The sequence below is a fragment of the Ranitomeya imitator genome, chromosome 4 (assembly GCF_032444005.1).
Source record: "Ranitomeya imitator isolate aRanImi1 chromosome 4, aRanImi1.pri, whole genome shotgun sequence".
In the NCBI taxonomy this organism is placed as follows: domain Eukaryota; kingdom Metazoa; phylum Chordata; class Amphibia; order Anura; family Dendrobatidae; genus Ranitomeya; species Ranitomeya imitator.
This window is the reverse complement of record NC_091285.1, coordinates 423,463,914-423,487,279: the sequence shown is the minus strand read 5'-3', so window position 1 is coordinate 423,487,279 and position 23,366 is coordinate 423,463,914. Positions and strand designations below refer to the sequence as shown.

Sequence of the window (23,366 nt, the reverse complement as noted above, 5' to 3'; positions counted from 1 at the left end):
CATCCTGTTTTTTCAGTTTGTTTTCATCTCCTGAAAATATTTTACATTTTGTATTTTCAATAAAGATATCCATTTGATTCTTTACGTTGTGTTGGGGGACTTTTTGTTGCCAGTTCACAGATTTTTCGGTTGTTTACGGTCCTCCCTAATTTTGAAGCTATTCTGTTCAGTCCAGCGAAAAAACAAGCGTGTGCATGAGACATCTGAAATGTCCTAGCTTTTTGCTGACACTGTGAAATGGAGCTTCTTATTTGCATGAAAAAAGCTGCAAAAAATCTTTGTGTGAACATACCCCACACATTCTCAGTGATTAGAGCCTGCCAGTTTTGCATTGCATAAGGCCTCATTCAGACATCAGTTGCAAATACTATAGTATCCGTTTTTTTTTTTTTTCACGGATACCACATGTACCCATTACAATCTATGGTGCTATTCCCATGTCTATGATTTTTTTCATGTATTGTTTGGCCATGCAAAGCACACGGAGACGTGTTTTTGTTTTTTTCCATCAGCATGGTTGACCATACAATACAAGTCTATCATCAGTGAAGTACAGAACGCTGATGCCATCAGTGTTCCTTGTGTGTGCTGTCCCTATCGAACATTGCAGTGGATAAAAGCAGACACATGGAGGCAAAACACTGACATGGGTAGCATTTTTTTCACATATGTGTATACTATATGTGTATAATATACTCCTTTGGTTCCATTTCAAAGCGGTGAAAAAGGCTGCAAAATGCATCCTTTACCTGCCATAAAGCAGGGCACAGGCCTGTATGTGGCACTAGGTGTTCGCACCTTCCGTGCTGGCAGCATGCATAGCTGCTTGTTCCCCGAATAGCCGTGTCTCGGTGGTGTTGGTGTGTGATGAATCATGGAGTTTAATCTGTTTCAGGATGAGATAATGAGATCCAGAATAACAGGCTCTGACTTACACAGCCACATCTCGCCAGTGACAGCTCGGGCTCTGCTGCCTGCGTGGAACAATATTGTGCGCAGCTTGCTCCTTGCTAAGTGCAACACAATGCTGCTTGCCGTTGGGTATTATACCTGCAGCACTTATGTGCAGTGGTTATACAGTCAGGAGCTTGAGAATAATATGCCCCTTCATATGGGGGACGATCACCTGCAGCATGTTATCCTCAGATCTGCTTTTTTAACGCTGCTTCATCCAGCAGACCTGTGATTTGTGACTATAGGTTGGCTGCCGTGTCCAAGACACAACTCGTGTCTCATGATCAATTCAGGGGGCTGCTTTCTCCCTTCCCTTTACATTTTGCCTCTTCAGATGCTATGGTGTATAACACAAATCTATGACCCCCTCATCAGGAAGTCATTATATGAAGTAGTATAAGGGTATGTGCACACAATGCAGATTTAGTGCAGAACTGCAGCAGATTTTTCTGCAGCAGAAACGCTGCAGAACTGCTCTGTGATTTACAGTACAATGTAAATCAATGTGAAAAAAAAGCTGTGCAGAAAAATCTGCGCAGAAACGCTGCAGATTTCAAAGAAGTGCATGTCACTTCTTTTGTGCAGTTCTGCAGCGTTTCTGCACCGTTCCATTATAGAAATCCACAGTGGTAAAATCTGCACAAAAAACGCACCTGCGGATTCTGCCAGGAGATGCAGATTTAGTGCAGAAAATTCTGCTCCACATTTCCTACGTGTGCACATAGGCTAAAGGAATAATTATAAAGACCAGCCTACTAAACCCCATCAATGAGTAAAAAAGATGGTTAAAGGGAATATGTCACACCAAAATTCGCCTATAAGCTGCGGCCACCGCCATCAGGACCTTATCTACAGCATTCTGTAATGCTGTAGATAGGCCCCCGATGTAACCTGAAAGATGAGAAAAACAAGTTAGATTATACTCACCCAGGGGCGGTCCGGGTCCGGTCCGATGTGTGTCTCGGTCCGGGTCCTCCCATCTTCATACGATGATGTGCTCTTCTTTTCTTCCTGCCGCAGCTCCTGCGCAGGCGTACTTTATCTGCCCTGTTGAGGGCAGGGCAAAGTACTGCAATGCGCAGGCATCGGAAAAGGTGAGAGAGGCCATGCGCACTGCAGCACTTCACTCTGCCATCAACAGGGCAGACAAAGTACGCCTGCGCAGGAGCTGCGACAATAAGAAAAGAGGACATCATCATATGAAGATGGGAGGTGCCAGACTGTGACGCCCATCGGACCGGACTGCATCGGGACTGCCCCTGGGTGAGTATAATATAACCTGTTTTTCTTATCTTGCAGGTTACATCGGGGGCTTATCTACAGCATTACAAAATGCTGTAGATAAGCCCCTAATGCCGGTGGCCTTAAGGTACCTTCACACTCAGCGACGCTGCAGCGATACCGACAACTATGCCGATCGCTGCAGCGTAGCTGTTTGGTCGCTGGAGAGCTGTCACACAGACAGCTCTCCAGCGACCAACGATCCCGAGGTCCCCGGTAACCAGGGTAAACATCGGGTTACTAAGCGCAGGGCCGCTTAGTAACCCGATGTTTACCCTGGTTACCATCGTAAAAGTAAAAAAAACAAACACTACATACTTGCCTTCCGCTGTCTGTCCTCCGGCGCTCTGCTTTCCTCTGCACTGTCAGCGCCGGTCAGCCGGAAAGCAGAGCGGTGACGTCACCGCTGTGCTTTCCGGCTGGCCGGCGCTGACACCGGATGCAGGAGGAGTGCAGAGAAGCACAGCGCCGGGGACAGACAGCTGAAGGTAAGTATGTAGTGTTTGTTTTTTTTACTTTTACGATGGTAACCAGGGTAAACATCGGGTTACTAAGCGCTCCCCGGAACTTAGCATCCTTTTCCCACATATCATGCTTCAAACATAAAGATGCCAAATGTAAATTTTTGTTGAAGAATCAACTACAAGTGGAACACAATTGTGAAGTTGAACGAAATTTATTAGTTGTTTTTAATTTTTGTGGAAATTCAAAAACTGAAAAGTGGGGCATGCAATATTATTCGGCCCCTTTAACTTGATACATTGTTGCACCACCTTTGCCTGCAAGTCGCTTGGGGTATGTCTCTATCAGTTTTGTACATTGAGAGACTGAAATTCTTGCCCATTCTTCCTTGGCAAACAGCTCGAGCTCAGTGAGGTTTGATGGAGATCGTTTGTGAACAGCAGTTTTCAGCTCTTTCCACAGATTCTCGATTGTATTGAGGTCTGGACTTTGACTTGGCCATTCTAACACCTGGATACGTTTATTTGTGAACCATTCCATTGTAGATTTTGCTTTGTTTGGGATCATTGTCTTGTTGGAAGACAAATTTCGGTCCCAGTCTCAGGTCTTTTACAGACGCCAACAGGTTTTCTTCAAGAATGGTCCTGAATTTGGCTCCATCCATCTTCCCATCAATTTTAACCATCTTCCCTGTCCCTGCTGGAGAAAAGCAGGCCCAAACCATGATGCTGCCACCACCATGTTTGACAGTGGGGATGGTGTGTTCAGGGCGATGAGCTGTGTTGCCTTTACGCCAAACATATCATTTGGCATTGTTGCCAAAAAGTTCGGTTTTGGTTTCATCTGACCAGAGCGCCTTCTTCCACATGTTTGGTGTGTCTTCCAGGTGGCTTGTTGCAAACTTTAACCCCTTCATGACCCAGCCTATTTTGACCTTAAAGACCTTGCCGTTTTTTGCAATTCTGACCAGTGTCCCTTTATGAGGTAATAACTCAGGAACGCTTCAACGGATCCTAGCGGTTCTGAGATTGTTTTTTTGTGACATATTGGGCTTCATGTTAGTGGTAAATTTAGGGCAATAAATTCTGCGTTTATTTGTGATAAAAACGGAAATTTGGCGAAAATTTTGAAAATTTCGCAATTTTCACATTTTGAATTTTTATTCTGTTAAACCAGAGAGATATGTGACACAAAACAGTTAATAAATAACATTTCCCACGTTTACTTTACATCAGCACAATTTTGGAAACAAAATTTTTTTTTGTTAGGAAGTTATAAGGGTTAAAATTTGACCAGCGATTTGTCATTTTTACAACGAAATTTACAAAACCATTTTTTTTAGGGACCACCTCACATTTGAAGTCAGTTTGAGGGGTCTATATGGCTGAAAATACCCAAAAGTGACACCATTCTAAAAACTGCATCCCTCAAGGTACTCAAAACCACATTCAAGAAGTTTATTAACCCTTCAGGTGCTTCACAGCAGCAGAAGCAACATGGAAGGAAAAAATGAACATTTAACTTTTTAGTCACAAAAATTATCTTTTAGCAACAATTTTTTTATTTTCCCAATGGTAAAAGGAGAAACTGAACCACGAAAGTTGTTGTGCAATTTGTCCTGAGTACGCTGATACCTCATATGTGGGGGTAAACCACTGTTTGGGCGCACGGCAGGGCTTGGAAGGGAAGGAGCGCCATTTGACTTTTTGAATCAAAAATTGGCTCCACTCTTTAGCGGACACCATGTCACGTTTGGAGAGCCCCCGTGTGCCTAAACATTGGCGCTCCCCCACAAGTGACCCCATTTTGGAAACTAGACCCCCCAAGGAACTTATTTAGATGCCTAGTGAGCACTTTAAACCCTCAGGTGCTTCACAAATTGATCTGTAAAAATGAAAAAGTACTTTTTTTTCACAAAAAAATTCTTTTAGCCTCAATTTTTTCATTTTCACATGGGCAGTAGGATAAAATGGATCATAAAATTTGTTGGGCAATTTCTCCCGAGTACGCCGATACCTCATATGTGGGGGTAAACCACTGTTTGGGCACACGGCAGGGCTCGGAAGGGAAGGCGCGCCATTTGACTTTTTGAATGGAAAATTAGCTCCAATTGTTAGCGGACACCATGTCGCGTTTGGAGAGCCCCTGTGTGCCTATGCATTGGAGCTCCCCCACAAGTGACCCCATTTTGGAAACTAGACCCCCCAAGGAACTTATCTAGATGCATATTGAGCACTTTAAACCCCCAGGTGCTTCACAGAAGTTTATAACGCAGAGCCATGAAAATAATAAAAAATAATTTTTCTTTCCTCAAAAATGATTTTTTAGCCTGGAATTTCCTATTTTGCCAAGGATAATGGGAGAAATTGGACCCCAAATATTGTTGTCCAGTTTGTCCTGAGTACGCTGATACCCCATATGTGGGGGTAAACCACTGTTTGGGCGCACGGCAGGGCTCGGAAGGGATGGCACGCCATTTGGCTTTTTAAATGGAAAATTAGCTCCAATCATTAGCGGACACCATGTCACGTTTGGAGGGCCCCTGTGTGCCTAAACATTGGAGATCCCCCAGAAATGACCCCATTTTGGAAACTAGACCCCCAAAGGAACTAATCTAGATGTGTGGTGAGGACTTTGAACCCCCAAGTGCTTCACAGAAGTTTATAACGCAGAGCCATGAAAATAAAAAAAAAAAAATATTTTCTCAAAAATGATCTTTTAGCCTGCAATTTTTTATTTTACAAAGGGTAACAGGAGAAATTTGACCACAAAAGTTGTTGTCCAGTTTCTCCTGAGTACGCTGATACCCCATATGTGGGGGTAAACCACTGTTTGGGCACATGCCGGGGCTCGGAAGTGAAGTAGTGACATTTTGAAATGCAGACTTGATGGAATGCTCTGTGGGCGTCACGTTGCGTTTGCAGAGCCCCTGATGTGGCTTAACAGTAGAAACCCCCCACAAGTGACCCCATTTTGGAAACTAGACCCCGAAAGGAACTTATCTAGATGTGTGGTGAGCACTTTGAACCCCCAAGTGCTTCATAGAAGTTTATAATGCAGAGCCGTGAAAATAATAAATACGTTTTCTTTCCTCAAAAATAATTATTTAGCCCAGAATTTTTTATTTTCCAAGGGTTACAGGAGAAATTAGACCCCAAAAGTTGTTGTCCAGTTTCTCCTGAGTACGCTGATACCCCATGTGTGGGGGTAAACCACTGTTTGGGCACAGGTCGGGGCTCAGAAGGGAAGTAGTGACTTTTGAAATGCAGACTTTGATGGAATGGTCTGCGGGCGTCACATTGCGTTTGCAGAGCCCCTGGTGTGCCTAAACAGTAGAAACCCCCCACAAGTGACCCCATTTTAGAAACTAGACCCCCCAAGGAACTTATCTAGATATGTGGTGAGCACTTTGAACCCCCAAGTGCTTCACAGACGTTTACAACGCAGAGCCGTGAAAATAAAAAATCATTTTCTTTCCTCAAAAATGATGTTTTAGCAAGCATTTCTTTATTTTCACAAGGGTAACAGGAGAAATTGGACCCCAGTAATTGTTGCGCAGTTTGTCCTGAGTATGCTGGTACCCCATATGTGGGGGTAAACCACTGTTTGGGCACACGTCGGGGCTCGGAAGTGAGGGAGCACCATTTGACTTTTTGAATACAAGATTGGCTGGAATTAATGGTGGCGCCATGTTGCGTTTGGAGACCCCCTGATGTGCCTAAACAGTGGAAACCCCTCAATTCTAACTCCAACACACCCCTAACCCTTATCCCAACTGTAGCCGTAACCCTTATCACAACCCTAACCCCAACACACCCGTAACCCCAACACACCCCTAACCCTAACCACAACCCTAATTCCAACCCAACCCTAGCCCTAAGGCTATGTGCCAACGTTGCGGATTCGTATGAGATTTTTCAGCACCATTTATGAAAAATCTGCGGGTAAAAGGCACTGCGTTTTACCTGCGGATTTACCGCGGATTTCCAGTGTTTTTTGTTCGGATTTCACCTGTGGATTCCTATTGAGGAACAGGTGTAAAACGCTGCGGAATCCGCACAAAGAATTGACATGCTGCGGAAAATACAACGCAGCGTTCCCGCGCGGTATTTTCCGCACCATGGGCACAGCGGATTTGGCTTTCCATATGTTTACATGGTACTGTAAACCTGATGGAACTCTGCTGCGGATCCGCAGCGGCCAATCCGCAGCCAAATCCGCACCGTGTGCACATAGCCTAATTCTAAAGGTATGTGCACACGCTGCGGAAAACGCTGCGGATCCGCAGCGGTTTCCCATGAGTTTTACAGTTCAATGTAAACCTATGGGAAACAAAAATCGCTGTACACATGCTGCGGAAAAAACTGCACAGAAACGCAGCGGTTTACATTCCGCAGCATGTCACTTCTTTCTGCGGATTCCGCAGCGGTTTTACAACTGCTCAAATAGAAAATCGCTGTTGTAAAACCGCATTGAAAGGCGCAGAAAAAACATGGTAAATCCGCCATAAATCCGCAGCGGTTTAGCACTGCGGATTTATCAAATCCGCAGCGGAAAAATCCGCAGAGGAACAGAATACGTGTGCACATACCGAAACCCTAACCCTAGCCCTAACCCTAACCCTAACCCTAACCCTAGTTCTTACCCCAACCTTAGTGGAAAAAAAAAATAAATATATTTTTTTATTGTCCCTACCTATGGGGGTGACAAAGGGGGGGGGGGGGGGGGGGGGGGGGAGAGGAGTCATTTACTTTTTTTTTTTTTTTTTGTTTTGATCACTGAGATATAACCTATCTCAGTGATCAAAATTCACTCTGGAACGAATCTGCCGGCCGGCAGATTTGGCGGGCGCACTACACATGCGCCCGCCATTTTGGAAGATGGCGGCGCCCAGGAAAGAAGACGGACGGTCCCCGGGAGGCCAGGTAAGTATAAGGGGGGGGGAGATCAGGGCACGGGGGGGGGGGGGGGGGGGGAGATCAGGGCACGGGGGGGGGGGGGGGGGGGGGGGTGTGGATTGGAGCACGGAGTGGGGGATCGCTGTGCGGGCGGGTGGATCGGAGCACGGGGGGGGGGGGAATCGCTGTGCGGGGGGGGGGGGATCGGAGTGCGGGGGGGTTTGATTGGAGCACGGGGGGTGTGATTGGAGCACGGGGGGAGCGGGCAGGAGGACGGGGGAGCGGAGCACAGGACCGAGGGGAGCAGACCGCAGATCGGGGGGCTGGGGGGGCGATCGGAGGAGTGGAGTGGGTGCACATTAGTGTGTCCAGCCATGGCCGATGATATTGCAGCATCGGCCATGGCTGGATTGTAATATTTCACCATTTTTTTAGGTGAAATATTACAAATCGCTCTGATTGGCAGTTTCACTTTCAACAGCCAATCAGAGCGATCGTAGCCACGAGGGGGTGAAGCCACCCCCCTGGGCTAAACTACCACTCCCCCTGTCCCTGCAGGCCAGGTGAAATGGGAGTTAACCCTTTCACCCGGCCTGCAGGGACGCGATCTTTCCATGACGCATATGCTGCGTCATGGGTCGGAATGGCACCGACTTTCATGACGCAGCGTATGCGTCAAAGGTCGGGAAGGGGTTAAACAACTCTTTTTATGGATATCTTTGAGAAATGGCTTTCTTCTTGCCACTCTTCTATAAGGGCTCGTACTAACTTGCATGAAATACGGCCGAGTCTCACATGTTAAAACCCGGCTCTGCCGCCGGCACTCCAGAGCGGAGCGTGCGGCCGCATAGCAATACATAGAGCTGCACGCTCCACTCCCCAGTGTCAGCGGCAGAGCTGGGTGTTACCATGCTTGACTCAGCTGTATTTCACGTAAGTGAGTATGAGCCCTAAAGGCCAGATTTGTGCAGTGTACGACTGATTGTTGTCCTATGGACGGACTGTCCCACCTCAGCTGTAGATCTCTGCAGTTCATCCAGACTGATCATGGGCCTATTGGCTGCATCTCTGATCAGTCTTAGGCTAGGTTCACACTACGTTAGTGCAGTCCGTTCAACATATCCGTTAAACGGACTGCACTAACGCAAGTGCCGGCGCTTGCACAGCACTAGCGCAGATGGAGTTTCTGCTAGCTCCATCTGCGCTAGCGGCGCGCTAGCAGTGACGGACCCGGAAACGCTGCAGGCGGTGTCTCGGGTCCGTCACTCAATGACGGCACATCACTAGCGCACGCCCATTGTGGGCGTGCGCTAGCGATGCGCTCGCCATTGCTTGTAATGGCGGCGTTAACGGACTACGTTACACCGCGTTATGCCGCGGTGTAACGTAGTCCGTTAAACGGGTTCACACAACGCAGTGTGAACCCAGCCTTATGCTTGTTTGAGATGAAAATTTTGAGGGACGGCCCGGGTCTTGGTAGATTTGCAGTGGTATGATACTTCTTCCATTTCAACATGATCACCTGCACAGTGCTCCTTGGGATGTTTTAAGTTTTGGAAATCATTTTGTATCCAAATCCAGCTGTAAACTTCTCCATAACAGTATCACAGACCTGCCTATTGTGTTCCTTGGTCTTCATGATGCTCTCTGTGCTTCAAACAGAACCCTGAGACTATCACAGAGTAGGCGCATTTATACAGAGACTTGATTACACACAGGTGGATTATATTTATCATCATTAGGCATTTAGGACAACATTGGATCATTCAGAGATCCACAATGAACTTCTGGAGTAAGTTTGCGGCACTGAAAGTAAAGGGGCCGAATAATATTGCACGTCCCACTTTTCAGTTTTTGAATTTTCACAAACATTTAAAATGACCAATAAATTTCGGTCAACTTCACACTTGTGTTCCACTTGTTGTTGATTCTTCACCAAAAATTTACATTTGGTATCTTTGAAAGGTTGAAAAGTTCAAGGGGGCCAAATACTTTCGCAAGGGACTGTACATCATGGTGCTCTCAGATTACATAGCAATAACTTGCTGACATATTCCCTTTTAAAGGTTTGTGCATGTGAAAAATAGGAAGTCTGGAAAAGCCACAAGGAGACTTAGGCTGTGTGCACACGATGCAGATTTGGTGCAGAAAAATCTGCTGCAGTTCTGAACTAAATCTGCATCTCCTGGCAGAATCCGCAGATGCGTTTTTTTTATGCGGTTTTTATGCATTTTTATGCGTTTTTATGCGTTTTTATGCACAAATCTGCACAAAAAACGCATCAAAAACGCACCAAAAATGCACCTGCAGATTTCTATTATGGAGGGGTGCAGAAACGCTGCAGAACTGCACAAAAGTGACATTCACTTCTTTGAAATCTGCAGCGTTTCTGCGCAGATTTTTCTGCACCATGTGCACAGCTTTTTTTTTTTTTCACATTGATTTACATTGTACTGTAATCACAGTGCAGTTCTGCAGCGTTTCTGCTGCAGAAAAATCTGCTGCAGTTCTGCACTAAATCAGCATTGTGTGCACATACCCTTAGATAAATTTGCACTAAATCAAGAGGAATATATTGTGAATTTTCCTATAGAAAATAACAGCCAGGCATTTAGTTATATACACTGTACCTGGCGCTTTTGAAGCAACTGTGGTCCTGGCTGATAGCTGTACACTGGCCTCCTGCAAAGATTACCTTGTGTGATTGACTGCAGCGTACGACGCATCATTGCTGAATCCAGCTGGGGACCAGCAAATATGGTCCCAACGTGCAGGCAAAGAGAATAGACTTTTGTAATTGTTCTGATTGTACCTGGATTTACTGATTTTGTTGCGTATCGGGAGGCATCGAGATCTGTTTTGGAATGAATTTTGACTTTGCTGCCAAACCCAGTTAGTAAAAACATGTAACCAGCCTGGGAACAATTCTCAACTAGCATGCTGCAGATTTACAGATGCGCACTTTTCTGCGCAGGTAATATCAGCAGTGTGGGTGATATTTGGTCAGATCTCCTCCACCTTGCTGCTAGTGTTTTCTTGAAGTAGCAGATTCTCCATCCGCTAATTTGTGCAGACAATCTGTACCATTTCTGTCCCAATTGGACTTACCGTACCCCAACATATCAGATGGCTCTCTGCTGAGAGATTTGTGAGATACTTTTGCAGGGGACATCTCCTCCCCAGAATGTGAAGAAGAGTAATAGAATTTATCCTGCCTAAGACCTAGAAATTGCGCCACATCCAGTAGCTTGCTTATTTTTATTTTATTTTTGATAAATTCTTTATTTTAGCATTGCATGGCCACAACTCTAACAGCAGGAGGCAGCCCCACAAAGAAAAACTACAGACAGCAATTATCTAAGATTGTAAAGAAAAAATAAGTGGAGAAATTTAACGCATAGAACGTGGAAGATATTGTGTGTGACAAAGTAGTTGTGGAGCCCGGACAATGCTTAATAAACAAAGCAGCCTGATGGGCTAAGGCTTCTTTCACACTAGCGTCGGAATCTCCCCGTCGCAATGCGTCGGGAAGAGATTCCGACGCTAGCGTTTGCTGCATTGCACAATGGAGGCAGCGGAAGCATTTTTCCGGCGCATCCGCTGCCCCATTGTAAGGTGCGGGGAGGTGGGAGCGGAGTTCCGGTCGCGCATGCGCGGTCGGAAAAAGCGGTCCGTCGGGAGAAAAAAAGTTACATGTAGGGTTTTTTTTCTCCCGACGGTCCGCCAAAGCACGACGCATTCGTCGCAAGACGGATGCGAAGTGTGCAAATCCATCGCAAATGCGTCGTCAATAGAAGTGTATGGGGAAAAAACGCATCCTGCAAGCACTTTTGAAAAAAACGCTAGTGTGAAAGTACCCTAAAAAGGCAAAGTGTGAGAAGAGAGTAAGTAGGAAATGGAAAGAAAAAAAACGAATCCAGAGGTTTGTCCAGGACATGTCAGCAGCAAAATGACTGTCTGAGCTACGATGTAGCTGATCACGTGTGAGAACTATGCTAGATTTGATCGGTATGTTTTTTCTTTTTTTTTTTTGAAGACCAATGAGTGGTACCAGGTCTTTCTAAGGCCGGTTTCACACGTCAGTGGCTCCGGTACGTGTGGTGACAGTTTCCTCACGTACCGGAGACACGGACTCACGTAGACACATTAAAATAAATGTGTCTCTGCATATGTCAGCTTGTTTTCACGGACCGTGTGTCGGTTTGCAAAACACGGAGACATGTCAGTGTTTGTGGGAGCTCACGGATCACACGGACCCATTAAAGTCAATGGGTCCGTGTAAACACGTACCGCACACGAATGCTGTCCGTGTGCCATCCGTGTGCCGCCTGAGGACCACACGGAACAGCGCTACAGTAAGTGCTGTCCCCTGTGTGTGGTGCTAAAGTCTGCATTCATCCCTTCTGTCCTGCTCGGCTGAAAGCAGCGCTTGCAGGAGAGAAGGAATAAAAAAATCAATTTTTTGTTGTTGTTAAAAATAAAGTTTGGGGTCACCTCCCGCCTCTCAACCCCCGTGCACCCGCCCGCTTATAGAGAAATACTCACCCAGCTCCTGCGATGCCTTCTCTCAGCAGCGGCACCTTGTCCTGTGTGAGCGGTCACGTGGTACCGCTCATTACAGTGATGAATATACGGCTCCACCCCTATGGGAGGTCACTACTGAGCAGGTACCTAAAGTGCAGCACAGATTCATCTCCACTAAAAGCCGAGATCCTTAGATCAGGAACAGAACAGGCATTTATAGGATATTTCATAACTTTCCCAAATTATTGTGAAAAAAATATTCATCACATCCTGCATTGTACTACTGTACCCAATGTATTATATATTTTACTGGTTGGAGTCGTTCCATTTTTATACCGACTCCAACAAAATGGACTCCTACTCCATGACTCTGACTCCACAGCCCTGGTGTGTTGGGAGTGCTTGATGGGAGAATACTGAATAGGTGAACCCTTGGATCATTGTATTCTGTTTCGGTGTGACTTCTGTGGAAAAGCTTTGGTTATCTTTATATCCATAATGGGGGCTTTGGTTGCCTCTAATGTGAGGGGGTCAGGAATTGAATGTGGCTTGTGACTATCTCTCTGGGCTGACTGTGGCTCTCAAGGTCAGAAAGATTGGGGTCCACTGGTTTAGGAGATTAGAAAATACTACTCTTCAACTAGGCTGTAAAGGCAGAAATGGAGTGCTTCACTTCTCTATAGAGACCTGGTAACAATTCAAGCAGGTTTATGGCCTTTGTATTATAGTCTTTTTAGTGGGGAATTCTACAAAAGCGGTAGTGGTTTTTGACACCTGTAAAGTCTTAAGAGACGACTCAGATACTTTGTAATGAATCATCACAGGAAGATCTGCATCACTATCCACTGTGGCAGCAGCATCTTGTGCACAATGTGTATGCCAATTAACAGGAAGGTTGCTTATTTGGCATGTCTATTAATCTAGGAATGTTATCTTTAATTGGCAGTGATGATGGTTGTGACGCTGAAGGTGTTCACTGTTTTTTAGTCTAAGCATTACCAAATATCTATCACATTACCATCAAATCAGTTCTTTTTTTTTAAATAAATTGTGAATTTGATCGTTTCGCTCCTTCCATATACTGTAAAATTAAGCTACAGCTGCGTTTTCCAGTACGTCTATGTAATAAATTTTGGGCAGAAATAAGGAGCTCCAGTTCCCATAAAAAATATATATATCACATAATTAAAGGGATTTCCCTTAATCCTAATAGGATAGTTGATGATTAGTGTCTGATCTGCGTGGGTAATACTGTTGGCACTTTCAAAGATAAAAACGGAAGTCTGTAACCTGTGCAAGTCAATCAGTTGTGTACATACGCTGTTTCCTCTCTATAAAATGCATATACCACAGACGAGGCAAAGTAGATTCCCCACTGATAAGACATGTGAATAGATAAGTTTTGATTATACAAAAACCCACTTAAATTTCCACAGTATCGTGCTTAAAAGCAGTGTTTAGTAAAAAAAAAAAACACACACACTTTTTTTCATCAGGTTCATCAATTTTTTTTTCTATCTTTCACTCTTTGTTACATGTTACTATTTTAAAAATAATACGGAAATATTGCAGACTATACATAATCACTGATCTTTATTAAGGTACCTTCACACTGAGCAACTTTAGAACGATAACGATAGCGATCCGTGACGTTGCAGCGTCCTGGATAGCGATATCGTTGCGTTTGACACGCAGCAGCGATCAGGATCCTGCTGTGACATCGCTGGTCGGAGGTAGCAGGCCAGAACTTTATTTCGTCGCTGGATCACCCGCTGACATCGCTGAATCGGCGTGTGTGATGCCGATCCAGCGATGTGTTCACTTGTAACCAGGGTAAACATCAGGTTACTAAGCGCAGGGCTGCGCTTAGTAACCTGATATTTACCCTGGTTACCATTGCAAATGTAAAAAAAAAAAAACTACATACTTACATTCCGGTGTCTGTCGCATCCCCCGGCGTCCGCTTCCCTGCACTGTCAGCGCTGGCCGTAAAGCAGAGCACAGCGGTGACGTCACCGCTCTGCTTTACAGCCGGCACTTACACAGTGCAGGGAAGCTGACGCCGGGGGACGCGACAGACACCGGAATGTAAGTATGTAGTGTTTTTTTTACATTTACAATGGTAACCAGGGTAAACATCGTGTTACTAAGCGTGGCCCTGCGCTTAGTAACCCAATGTTTACCCTGGTTACCCGGGGACTTCGGCATCGTTGGTCGCTGGAGAGCTGTCTGTGTGACAGCTCTCCAGCGACCACACAACGACTAAACAGCGACGCTGCAGCGATCGGCATCGTTGTCTATATCGCTGCAGCGTCGCTTAATGTGACGGTACCTTTAGGCTGATACTTCCGCTGTTACGTTTCAGTAATCTCTATTATCACTGGCAGGATAACAATAAAAGTAGCTACTATAAACACATAGGGTACAGTATTTTGAAAGGAAACCTGTCACTTGATTCCAGCTGACCAAACCACAGACTGTATGAATCAGAATCGCGTATGCTTTTCCTTGAAACATTGTGGCGTTTGAAGAGCTAGGCTCTCGCCGTCCCACTCCAGTTGACTCAAATAACCGGAAATCAGCCGCACTCGTATTAAGCATTTTTTAAATGATTGCTTGTGTTTGTTTATTTATTTACAGTACAATATTTCAGCAATGTGCTGGGTAGAAGGATTTGGCTATGTGCACACGTTCAGGATTTCTCGCAGAAAATTCCTGAGAAAACCAGACATTTTCTGCAAGAAATCGGCAAGAAAACCGCATGCGTTTTTGCTGCGATTTTTTTTTTTTATTTTTTATTTTATTTATTTTTTTTTCTTCGGACACTTCCCAATGCATTTTGTAGTGGGAAATCCGCAAAAAAAACGCAAAATGAATGAACATTCTGTGGTTTTTACCGCGATGCGTTTTTTTCGCGGAAAAAAACACATCATGTGCACAAAACATGCGGAATTCATTCTAAATGATGGGATGCTTATTGTATGCGGTTGTTTTGCGGTTTTATAGCGTGTTTTTATCTGGAAAAAATGCGAAAAAACCGCAACGTGTGCACACAGCCTAAAGAGAAAAAAAAACCTTGAATTTCCAGAATTGTGTTTTCAGCATGTGTTGTACCCTTATTGCTACGTCTTGCTGTTTTTTCCTTTTTCTTCTATTTAGCCAGTTTAGAATTTGGACGAGACATTATTTGTGCGTTAATAGGACAATGTATTATGTTTTGTTTGCGATATGTTGTATGTTAAGGGTTTTTTCTCTCCATAGGTAGCAGCATAGGGCAAGGCAAGATTCTGCAACGTTTCCCTGAAAAAGACTGGGAAGATAACCCCTTTCCCCAAGGCATTGAACTTGTAAGTATTGTCATAACAAAGTTTCTGGTTAAAGTAGTTATCCAGCAATTGCCGTCCTATACATAGGATAGGCAAGCAATGTTAAATCAGTGGGGGTCCGACTCTCTACACCCCCATACTGATCAATTGTTTGAAGGGAGTGTAATGCTCATGCCATCACTGCTGGAGTGCTGAAAATCGGACACCAATCAAGTTATTATTGATGTCCTATTCTAAGAAGAGGCATTCTGTTTAAAAGTAGAGTGTAAGATAAACCCTGCTAGACAGGGAAACAACCTTAGCAGGTCTTCTGTGAAGTCTGTTGTTGCAGACACCTGTCCATATATTGTGCGCCCCTGCACACTGTCAGGATTCTAGGTAGTAACTAGTGATGAGCGAATATACTCGTTACTCGAGATTTCTTGAGCACGCTCGGGGGGTCCTCCGAGTATTTTTTATTGCTCGGAGATTTAGTCTTCATCGCCTCAGCTGAATGATTTACATCTGTTAGCCAGCATAAGTACATGTGGGGGTTGCCTGATTGCTAGGGAATCCCCACATGTAATCAAGCTGGCTAACAGATGTAAATCATTCAGCTGAGGTGAGGAAAACTAAATCTCCGAGCACTAAAAAATACTCGGAGGTCACCCGAGCGTGCTCGAAATCTCGAGTAACGAGCATATTCGCTCATCACTAGTAGTAACTGCTTGAGAGCGATGACGTGACCGTAAGCATTTGGAATATTTGCATACTTCCGGCCACAATCTGACTAAACGTGCTCTGCCTCGCTGAATTCATTGTTATTGAGAGAGACCAAGAAAGTCTAGTCGGATGTGGCCAAAAGTATGCAATTTACTTGCATTACCGGAGAATCCTGACAGCGTACGGCGCCTGCGCCATAAGGGTATGCTCACACATGACCCTTTTGTAACATTTTTTTTTTCCTTGCAGCCTAAACCTTCACTCTTGACAGTTAAAATGCCATGTATAAAATCTAGCAAATAGCAGAGGTTTTGCTGTGTTTTTTAGGTGGACTACATTTCTAATAATGTATGTACATGGCAGTAAAGTTTTATTTACTTTAATGCAGATCAAATATGGTGGGTTTCGGTTTTGCACTCTCATTGCTTTTTATGGATTAACAATTGCTGCAAGAAATGCTTCAGAACAGGAAAATAAGCTGTGAGTGGTTTTCTGAAATCTCATGGCTGTTTCTGGTATTGTACAATGTAGCTTCTTTTCTGCAGAGAAAAACAGCAAAAAAAGATGCAAAGGTACAGCATGTGAACATAGCTTGACCACTTAATGACCGCCTATACACCTTTTAACGGTGGTAGCTAAGGGTATTTATTACTCAGCGCCGCTTTTTAGAAATAAGGGTATGTGCACACGTTCAGTTTTTTTTTGCGTTTTTTTCCGCGATAAAAACGCATTACAAACTGCAGACATATGCATCCTATCATTTAGAATGCATTCTGCAATTTTTGTGCACATGATGTTTTTTTCCGCCAAAAAAACGCATTGCAGTAAAAAAACCAGCATGTTCATTAATTTTTCAGATTTTTTGCGTTTTTCCCGCTATTCTATGCATTGGGGGAAAACGCAAAAAAAAAAAATGCATGCAGATTTCTGGCAGAAATGTCCGTTTTTTGTCGGGAAATTTCTGCTAGAAAATCCTGACGTGTGCACATACCCTAGGGGTATAGCGCCTCGAGCATCAGAAAATCTCTGGGGTCTCATCTACTGGGGGTAGCTGAGACCCTGGAGATGATCAGGGCCATTTTTTACCGTCCCCTGTCACATGATTGTAGTTTTAACTCAAAACTACATTGTGTGTAGTTTTGAGTTAATGAGATTCTTGTGCTATGGGGTGGCTGCTGGTGGTGGTGGTGGGGGGTGTCTTTGTGGTGCTTTGCCTACATATTCAGCTGTATGGCTTATGACCGGTCACTGATCCCTCACCGACCTGCCCCCTATTTTACATACTTCCTAGAATCATGGCTTGAAGAAGAAAAAAAATCCTTCATCAGCCAGGCGCCTGCACTGTAGCATAAGGTGGATAATATGCCTGTTTTTTCATGTTATTTAGACATATAGTTTTTCTAAAAAAAAAAAAAATAAATAAAAAAGTTGTTGTCCAAAATGGCGGTAGCGCCTGCGCAGTAGCATCTATCACATTCAGATAGATGCTACTGCTCAGCCGCCATTTTGGTAGAGCAACAAAAAATGTAAGCTTCATGAAGATGGCGTAGTAGCATCGTTCCGATAGATGCTACTGCGCTGATTCCGCCGGCGCCATCTTGATGGAGCCCATTTTTTTTTTCACTGCCAAAATGGCCACGGCGACGCCTGCGAAGTAGCATCTATCGGAACGTGATGGATGCTACTGCATAGATGTGGTGCCATTTTGATTAAATTTGTATGTCCAAATAACATGAATAACATGAATCCACCTTCTCGTGCTACAGTGCAAGCGCCGCCACCTTCCTGATGAATGATTTTTTTTTTTTTTTTTTCAAACCACAATTCTATTCAGTATGTAAAATAGTGGGCAGCTCATTGAGGGATCAGTGACCTGCCGGAAGCCATACAAATGAATATGTAGGCAGATCACCACATATGGTGCATGGTGCCATTTGTACCCATTTCCCCTTGTAAATATGTAAAATTTGGGGCTAAAACAAAATTTTGGTGGTAAGTGTAATTATTTTTTCTTCATTGCCCACTGGTATAAAATTGTGACACACCCGTGGTGTTAATATAATCACTGCACCCATGGATGAATTCATTGAGAGGTGTAGTTTGTATAATGGGGTCACTTATGGGGGATTCTGCTCTTCTGGCATCACAGGGGCTCTCCAATGTGACATGGCACCCTCAAACAATTCCAGTAAAATCTGCGCTGTAATGCGGCACTCCTTCCCTCCTGAACTTTGCACTTTGCCTCAAAAGTAGTTCCCGATTACATGCAGGGTATTGGCGCACTCAGGAGAAATTGCACAACAAACTGAGAGGTCCATTTTTTTCTATTAGCCCTTAAAAAAAAAGTTAAAAACTTGGGACTAAAGCATTATTGGTACAAATGTAGTAATTCTTTCTTCACTGCCCAATGGTATTAATTTCTTTGAGGTACATGTGGTGTCAACATGCTCAATACACCCCTAGATATATTCGTTAAGGGGTATAGTTTGTAAAATATGGTCACTTATGGAGGGGTTCTCCTGTTCTGGCACCTCGGGGGCTTTGCCAGTGTGACATGCCACCCTCAAACCATTCCAGCAGAATCTGAACGGCTTCTTCTTTGATCTTCGCGTTGTGCCTCCACGCTAGTAGTTATTGACCACATATATGGGGTATCTATGCACTCAGGAGAATTGCACAACAAATTCTGTGGTTCATTTTCTTTTATTATCCCTTTTGAAAATTAAAAACTTGGCACTAAAGCAACATTTTAGTAGTAAAAAATTGTAATTTTCCATTGGCCCACTATTATTCAATTCTGTGACTCGCCTGAGGGTTATAATTGCTCACCACATGCTTTGAATTCCTCAAGAGGTGTTGTTTCTAAAATGGGGTGATTTATGGGGGTTTCTGCAAGTTAGGGACTCTTCAAATGTACCTTACGCCAAACAGTAGTTTCCCCCCACATATGGGGTATCTACGTAAAAATTGTACAATCCATTTTCTCCTGTTACCCTTGCGAAAAATGCAAAATTTTGTGCTAAATCAACATTTTTGGGTGAAAATTTTCTTTTTATTTTCCTTCCACCTTGCTTTCATTTCTGTGAAACACCTGCAGGGCTTTAAACTTCTTGAATGTGGGTTTGAACACATTGAGGGGTGCAGTTTTCCGAATGGTGTCATTTTGTTTTTTTTCTGTCATATAGGCCCCTCAGTCACTTCCAATGTGATGTAGTCCGTAAAAATTAGTTTAGCAAAAATTAGTGTTGTAACTTTTGTTGGAAAATTAAGACATTTCTGATCAACTTTCAGCCCTTCTAACTTCCTATCCAACAAGAATTGTTTAAAAAATTATAGTAATGTAAAGTAGACATGCGGTAAATGTTATTTATTAACTATTTTGAGTGATATAACTCTGGCTTCAGGGCATAAAAAGTAAAAATTCAAATTCACGAAATGTTCAAAATTTTGGTAATTTTTTTTTTATATTTTCAAAAATAAACTACCGTAAGTATGGCCCTAAATTTATCTCCATCATGAAGTACAATGTGTTGCGGAAAAACATTCTCAAAATCCGTGGGATATGTTGAGGCGTTGCAGAGTTATTACCTCATAAAGTGACAGTGGTCAGAATTGTAAAGTTTGGCTTGGTCAGGAAGGTGAAAACGGGCTTGGGGGTGAAGGGGTTAGAAAAGAACAACAACAAAGTTGGTTTCTCCACCAAAGTTCTCAATGTAATCCGTATTACAGCCTTGTCTTTACTTTTACATATTGTGCTGACAGTACTTGGGGGGACAGACAGTGCAGGTGTAACTCGATACTATTGTGCGGCCATTGACCCGCCTCAGGTTATTTTCACATGTTGCGGTTTTACAGCTGCCCCCCCGCCCCCCTTTTTATGCTGCTGATAAAGTTTAGTGCATAAAAAAATAATCTGATTCAAGTTGATCAGGCTTTGCCACCAAATTGAAACTACACTTGATACGTGCGTTTGTTTGCAGTGTTCTTTGCACTAATCAGTGCTTTCAATGGTTGAAAAACACTAAAAGATGCGACATCCTGCATTTTGCAAAAACACAGCTCTTTGACAAAAGTCAGGGAAAAAAAACACCAAGCTGTGTTCATGAGATTTCTGAAATCTCGTGGACTTTGCTGGTACTGAAAATCGCATCTGAAAATTTGCATTAAAAAGCTGCAAAAACGCATTATGTGAATATAGTCTTACAATGTATGGATCGGTGTGGACACTTGCATTTGAAGGGCCGGAGATTATAGGTTCTGTCCTGACACTTTCACTTTAAACGTCTGGAAATGTTTGTATGATTTGTCAGTGTTTTTTTTTTTTTTTCTTTCTCCTGCTTTGCACAGTTCTGTCAGCCCAGTGGATGGCAGTTGTGTACTGAAAAGAATCCCCCGTCATTCTTCATTGCGGTTCTGACGGACATCAACTCAGAACGTCATTACTGCAGCTGTTTCACCTTCTGGGAGGAGTGTGCACAGGTGATTATTTCTGTTTAGCTACTTCTGTTCTGTGGCACACCTACGGTGTACATTTTGATAGCTTGCCCATAGTAACCGCTGCCTGAGCTGACCTAGCAGGAGTCCAGCGACCATGTGCACACAGTATTAGTGTGGCCGCCACGCTCCCCTCTCCTGTCTGCAGGGGCTGCTTGCTTCACTTCTGTGTATCCGTGTATGGGGCAGTAGATGATTGGAGGAAGGGATGAGTGCGCATCTGCACGAACTGTGCACACGCTAGGCCTCAGATTCAGCTAAGGCTGTCAAATCCATCAATCCATTTATGAAAAAGAGCTTGATTGAGGGTGCCTAAAGGTGCACCGAGGCTTTGACAACACCAAAGCTTCCTCCTTTGCATATGAAAGAAAATCCTTCCCCCCCTTCCCCCCCCCCCCCCCCTAAAAAACGAAGCAAATAAAAACTATATACTACAGCAGGGTGCACCACTCCAGTCCTCTAAAGCCACCAACAGTGCATGTTTTCAGGATTTCCTTAGTATTGCACATTACCTGTGCAGGTGATAGTTTATCACACCTTGTGCAATGCTAAGGAAATCATGCACTGTCTGCCTTGTGGACTGGAGTTGTGCATCCCTGCACTACAGGGATGATTTTACAATGGATAAGTGGCATTTATGACCGTACAAGTAGCTTAACGAGGTGGCCCACTACAATGTGTATATAAGTGTGTGTGTGTATGTATGTATATATATATATTATAATAATATATATATATATATATATATATATATATATATATATATATATATATATATATATATATATATATATATATATATATATATATATATATATATATATATATATATACACATACACTATTGAACCTGTTCTACGCCCGGGTGGCGAGAATTTATATTGGTATATGGTCTCCATCCTGGTATGTGCTGCTCCATCCTGCGTCCCCATCCTGTCACGTGCTGCTCCATCCTGCGTCCCCATCCTGTCACGTGCTGCTCCATCCTGCGCCCCCATCCTGTCATGTGCTGCTCCCATCCTGCGCCCCCATTCTCACATGTGCTGCACCCATCCTGCGCCTCCATTCTGTCATTTGCTGCTCCCATCCTGCGCCCCCATCCTGTCGTGCTGCTTCCATCCTGCACCCCCGTTCTGTCATGTGCTGCTCCCATCCTGCACCACCGTTCTGTAATTTGCTGCTCCCATCTATATGCCCCATACGCTGCTCCATAAAGGTTGATGGCTCCGTAAGATGCTCCATAGTATATGCCTCATATGCTGCTCCATTATGGTTGAGGGCCCCTATAAGATGCTCCATAGTATATGCCCCGTATGCTGCTGCATTATGGTTGAGGGCCCCTATAAGATGCTCCATAGTATATGCCCCGTATGCTGCTCCATAATGGTTTATGGCCCCCATAAGATGCTCCATAGTATATGCCCCGTACGCTGCTCCATAAAGGTTTATGGCCCCCATAAGATGCTCCATAATATATGCCCCATACATTGCTCCATAAATGTTTATGGCCCCCATAAGATGCTCCATACTATATGCCCCGTATGCTGCTCCATAAAGGTTTATGCCCCCCATAAGATGCTCCATAGTTTATGCCCCGTACACTGCTCCATAAAGGTTTATGGCCCCCATAAGATGCTTCATAGTATATGCCCCGTACACTGCTCCATAAATGTTGACGGCCCCCATAAGATGCTTCATATAAAAATAACATGCTCACCTATCGTCGCTGGGGGGCCTGAGCAGGCGGGGACACCGGCGCGCTGTGGGGGTCAGGTGCCGGTATTGCCGCTAGCTCAGGCCCCCGACACTTGCTATATTCACCTGTCTGTCCCGTTCCAGCGCTGCGTGCCGCTCCGTGTTCCGGGTCCTCTGGCTGTGACTGTTCAGTCAGAGGGCGGCGCGCATTAAGCGCGTCATCGCGTCATCGCGCCCTCTGAACTGTGAACGTCACAGGCAGAGGACCCGGAAGATGAGGCGGCGCGCAGTGCTGGAACGGGACAGACAGGTGAATATAGCTTATACTCACCCTTCTGCCACGTCCCTGCCTCTCCGTTGGAGATCGCGGTGTGCGTTCAGTGCTTACGCATACCACGATCTCCTGGGAGCGTCACTCTGTGGGGTCCAGACTTCGCCGGCGCTTGCGCAGTCTATAAAGGCTTCGGACAGAGTGACGCTCCCAGCCTTAATAAAGGCGCTCTCTCTATCTATCTATCTATCTATATCTCTATATATCTCTCTCTATATCTATCTATAATATAACGCTGGGAGCGTCACTGTCCGAAGCCTTTATAGACTGTCAGGGGAAAAAAAATGGCGCCGGAAAGCGCAGACTGCCGGGAGCAGGGGGACATTAATGATCCGTGATGTGAGGACACCCTGATGATGCTGTGGCAGTTCATGCCACAGCAATTTGTTACTTAAGCCACCTGATTCCTTTCCGCCGCCATTTTCTTGGTCCTGCTGCCAGATTCGGCGCCTGCGCAGTCCGCGCTTTCCGGCGCCATTTTCTTGAAGACACACTGCAGTGTGCCCAGTTACATGGTGGACCGATCACATACCAGTGGCGGACTGCCCAGGCGCCGATTCCGGCAGCAGGAGGACCAAGAAAATGCCGGCGGAAAGGAATCAGGTAGCGTGTGTACAGGATCCGCACATGACAGAACGGGGGTGCAGGATGGAAGCAGCACATGACAGGATGGGGACGCCGGATGGAGCAGCACATGAC

The 23,366-nt window shown here is 44.6% G+C and overlaps 1 protein-coding gene across 7 annotated transcripts in view; it reads left to right on the top strand.

Moving 5' to 3' along the window:
* Positions 1-23,366, top strand: part of SBF1 (SET binding factor 1) — a 260,258-nt gene that overhangs the window by 60,913 nt on the left and 175,979 nt on the right. For all 7 annotated transcript variants that reach the window (XM_069765474.1, XM_069765471.1, XM_069765468.1 and 4 more), the window contains exons 2-3: positions 15,381-15,466; positions 20,495-20,626. In XM_069765474.1, coding sequence (XP_069621575.1) covers positions 15,381-15,466; positions 20,495-20,626 — 218 coding nt within the window. The remainder of the gene's footprint in view (positions 1-15,380; positions 15,467-20,494; positions 20,627-23,366) is intronic.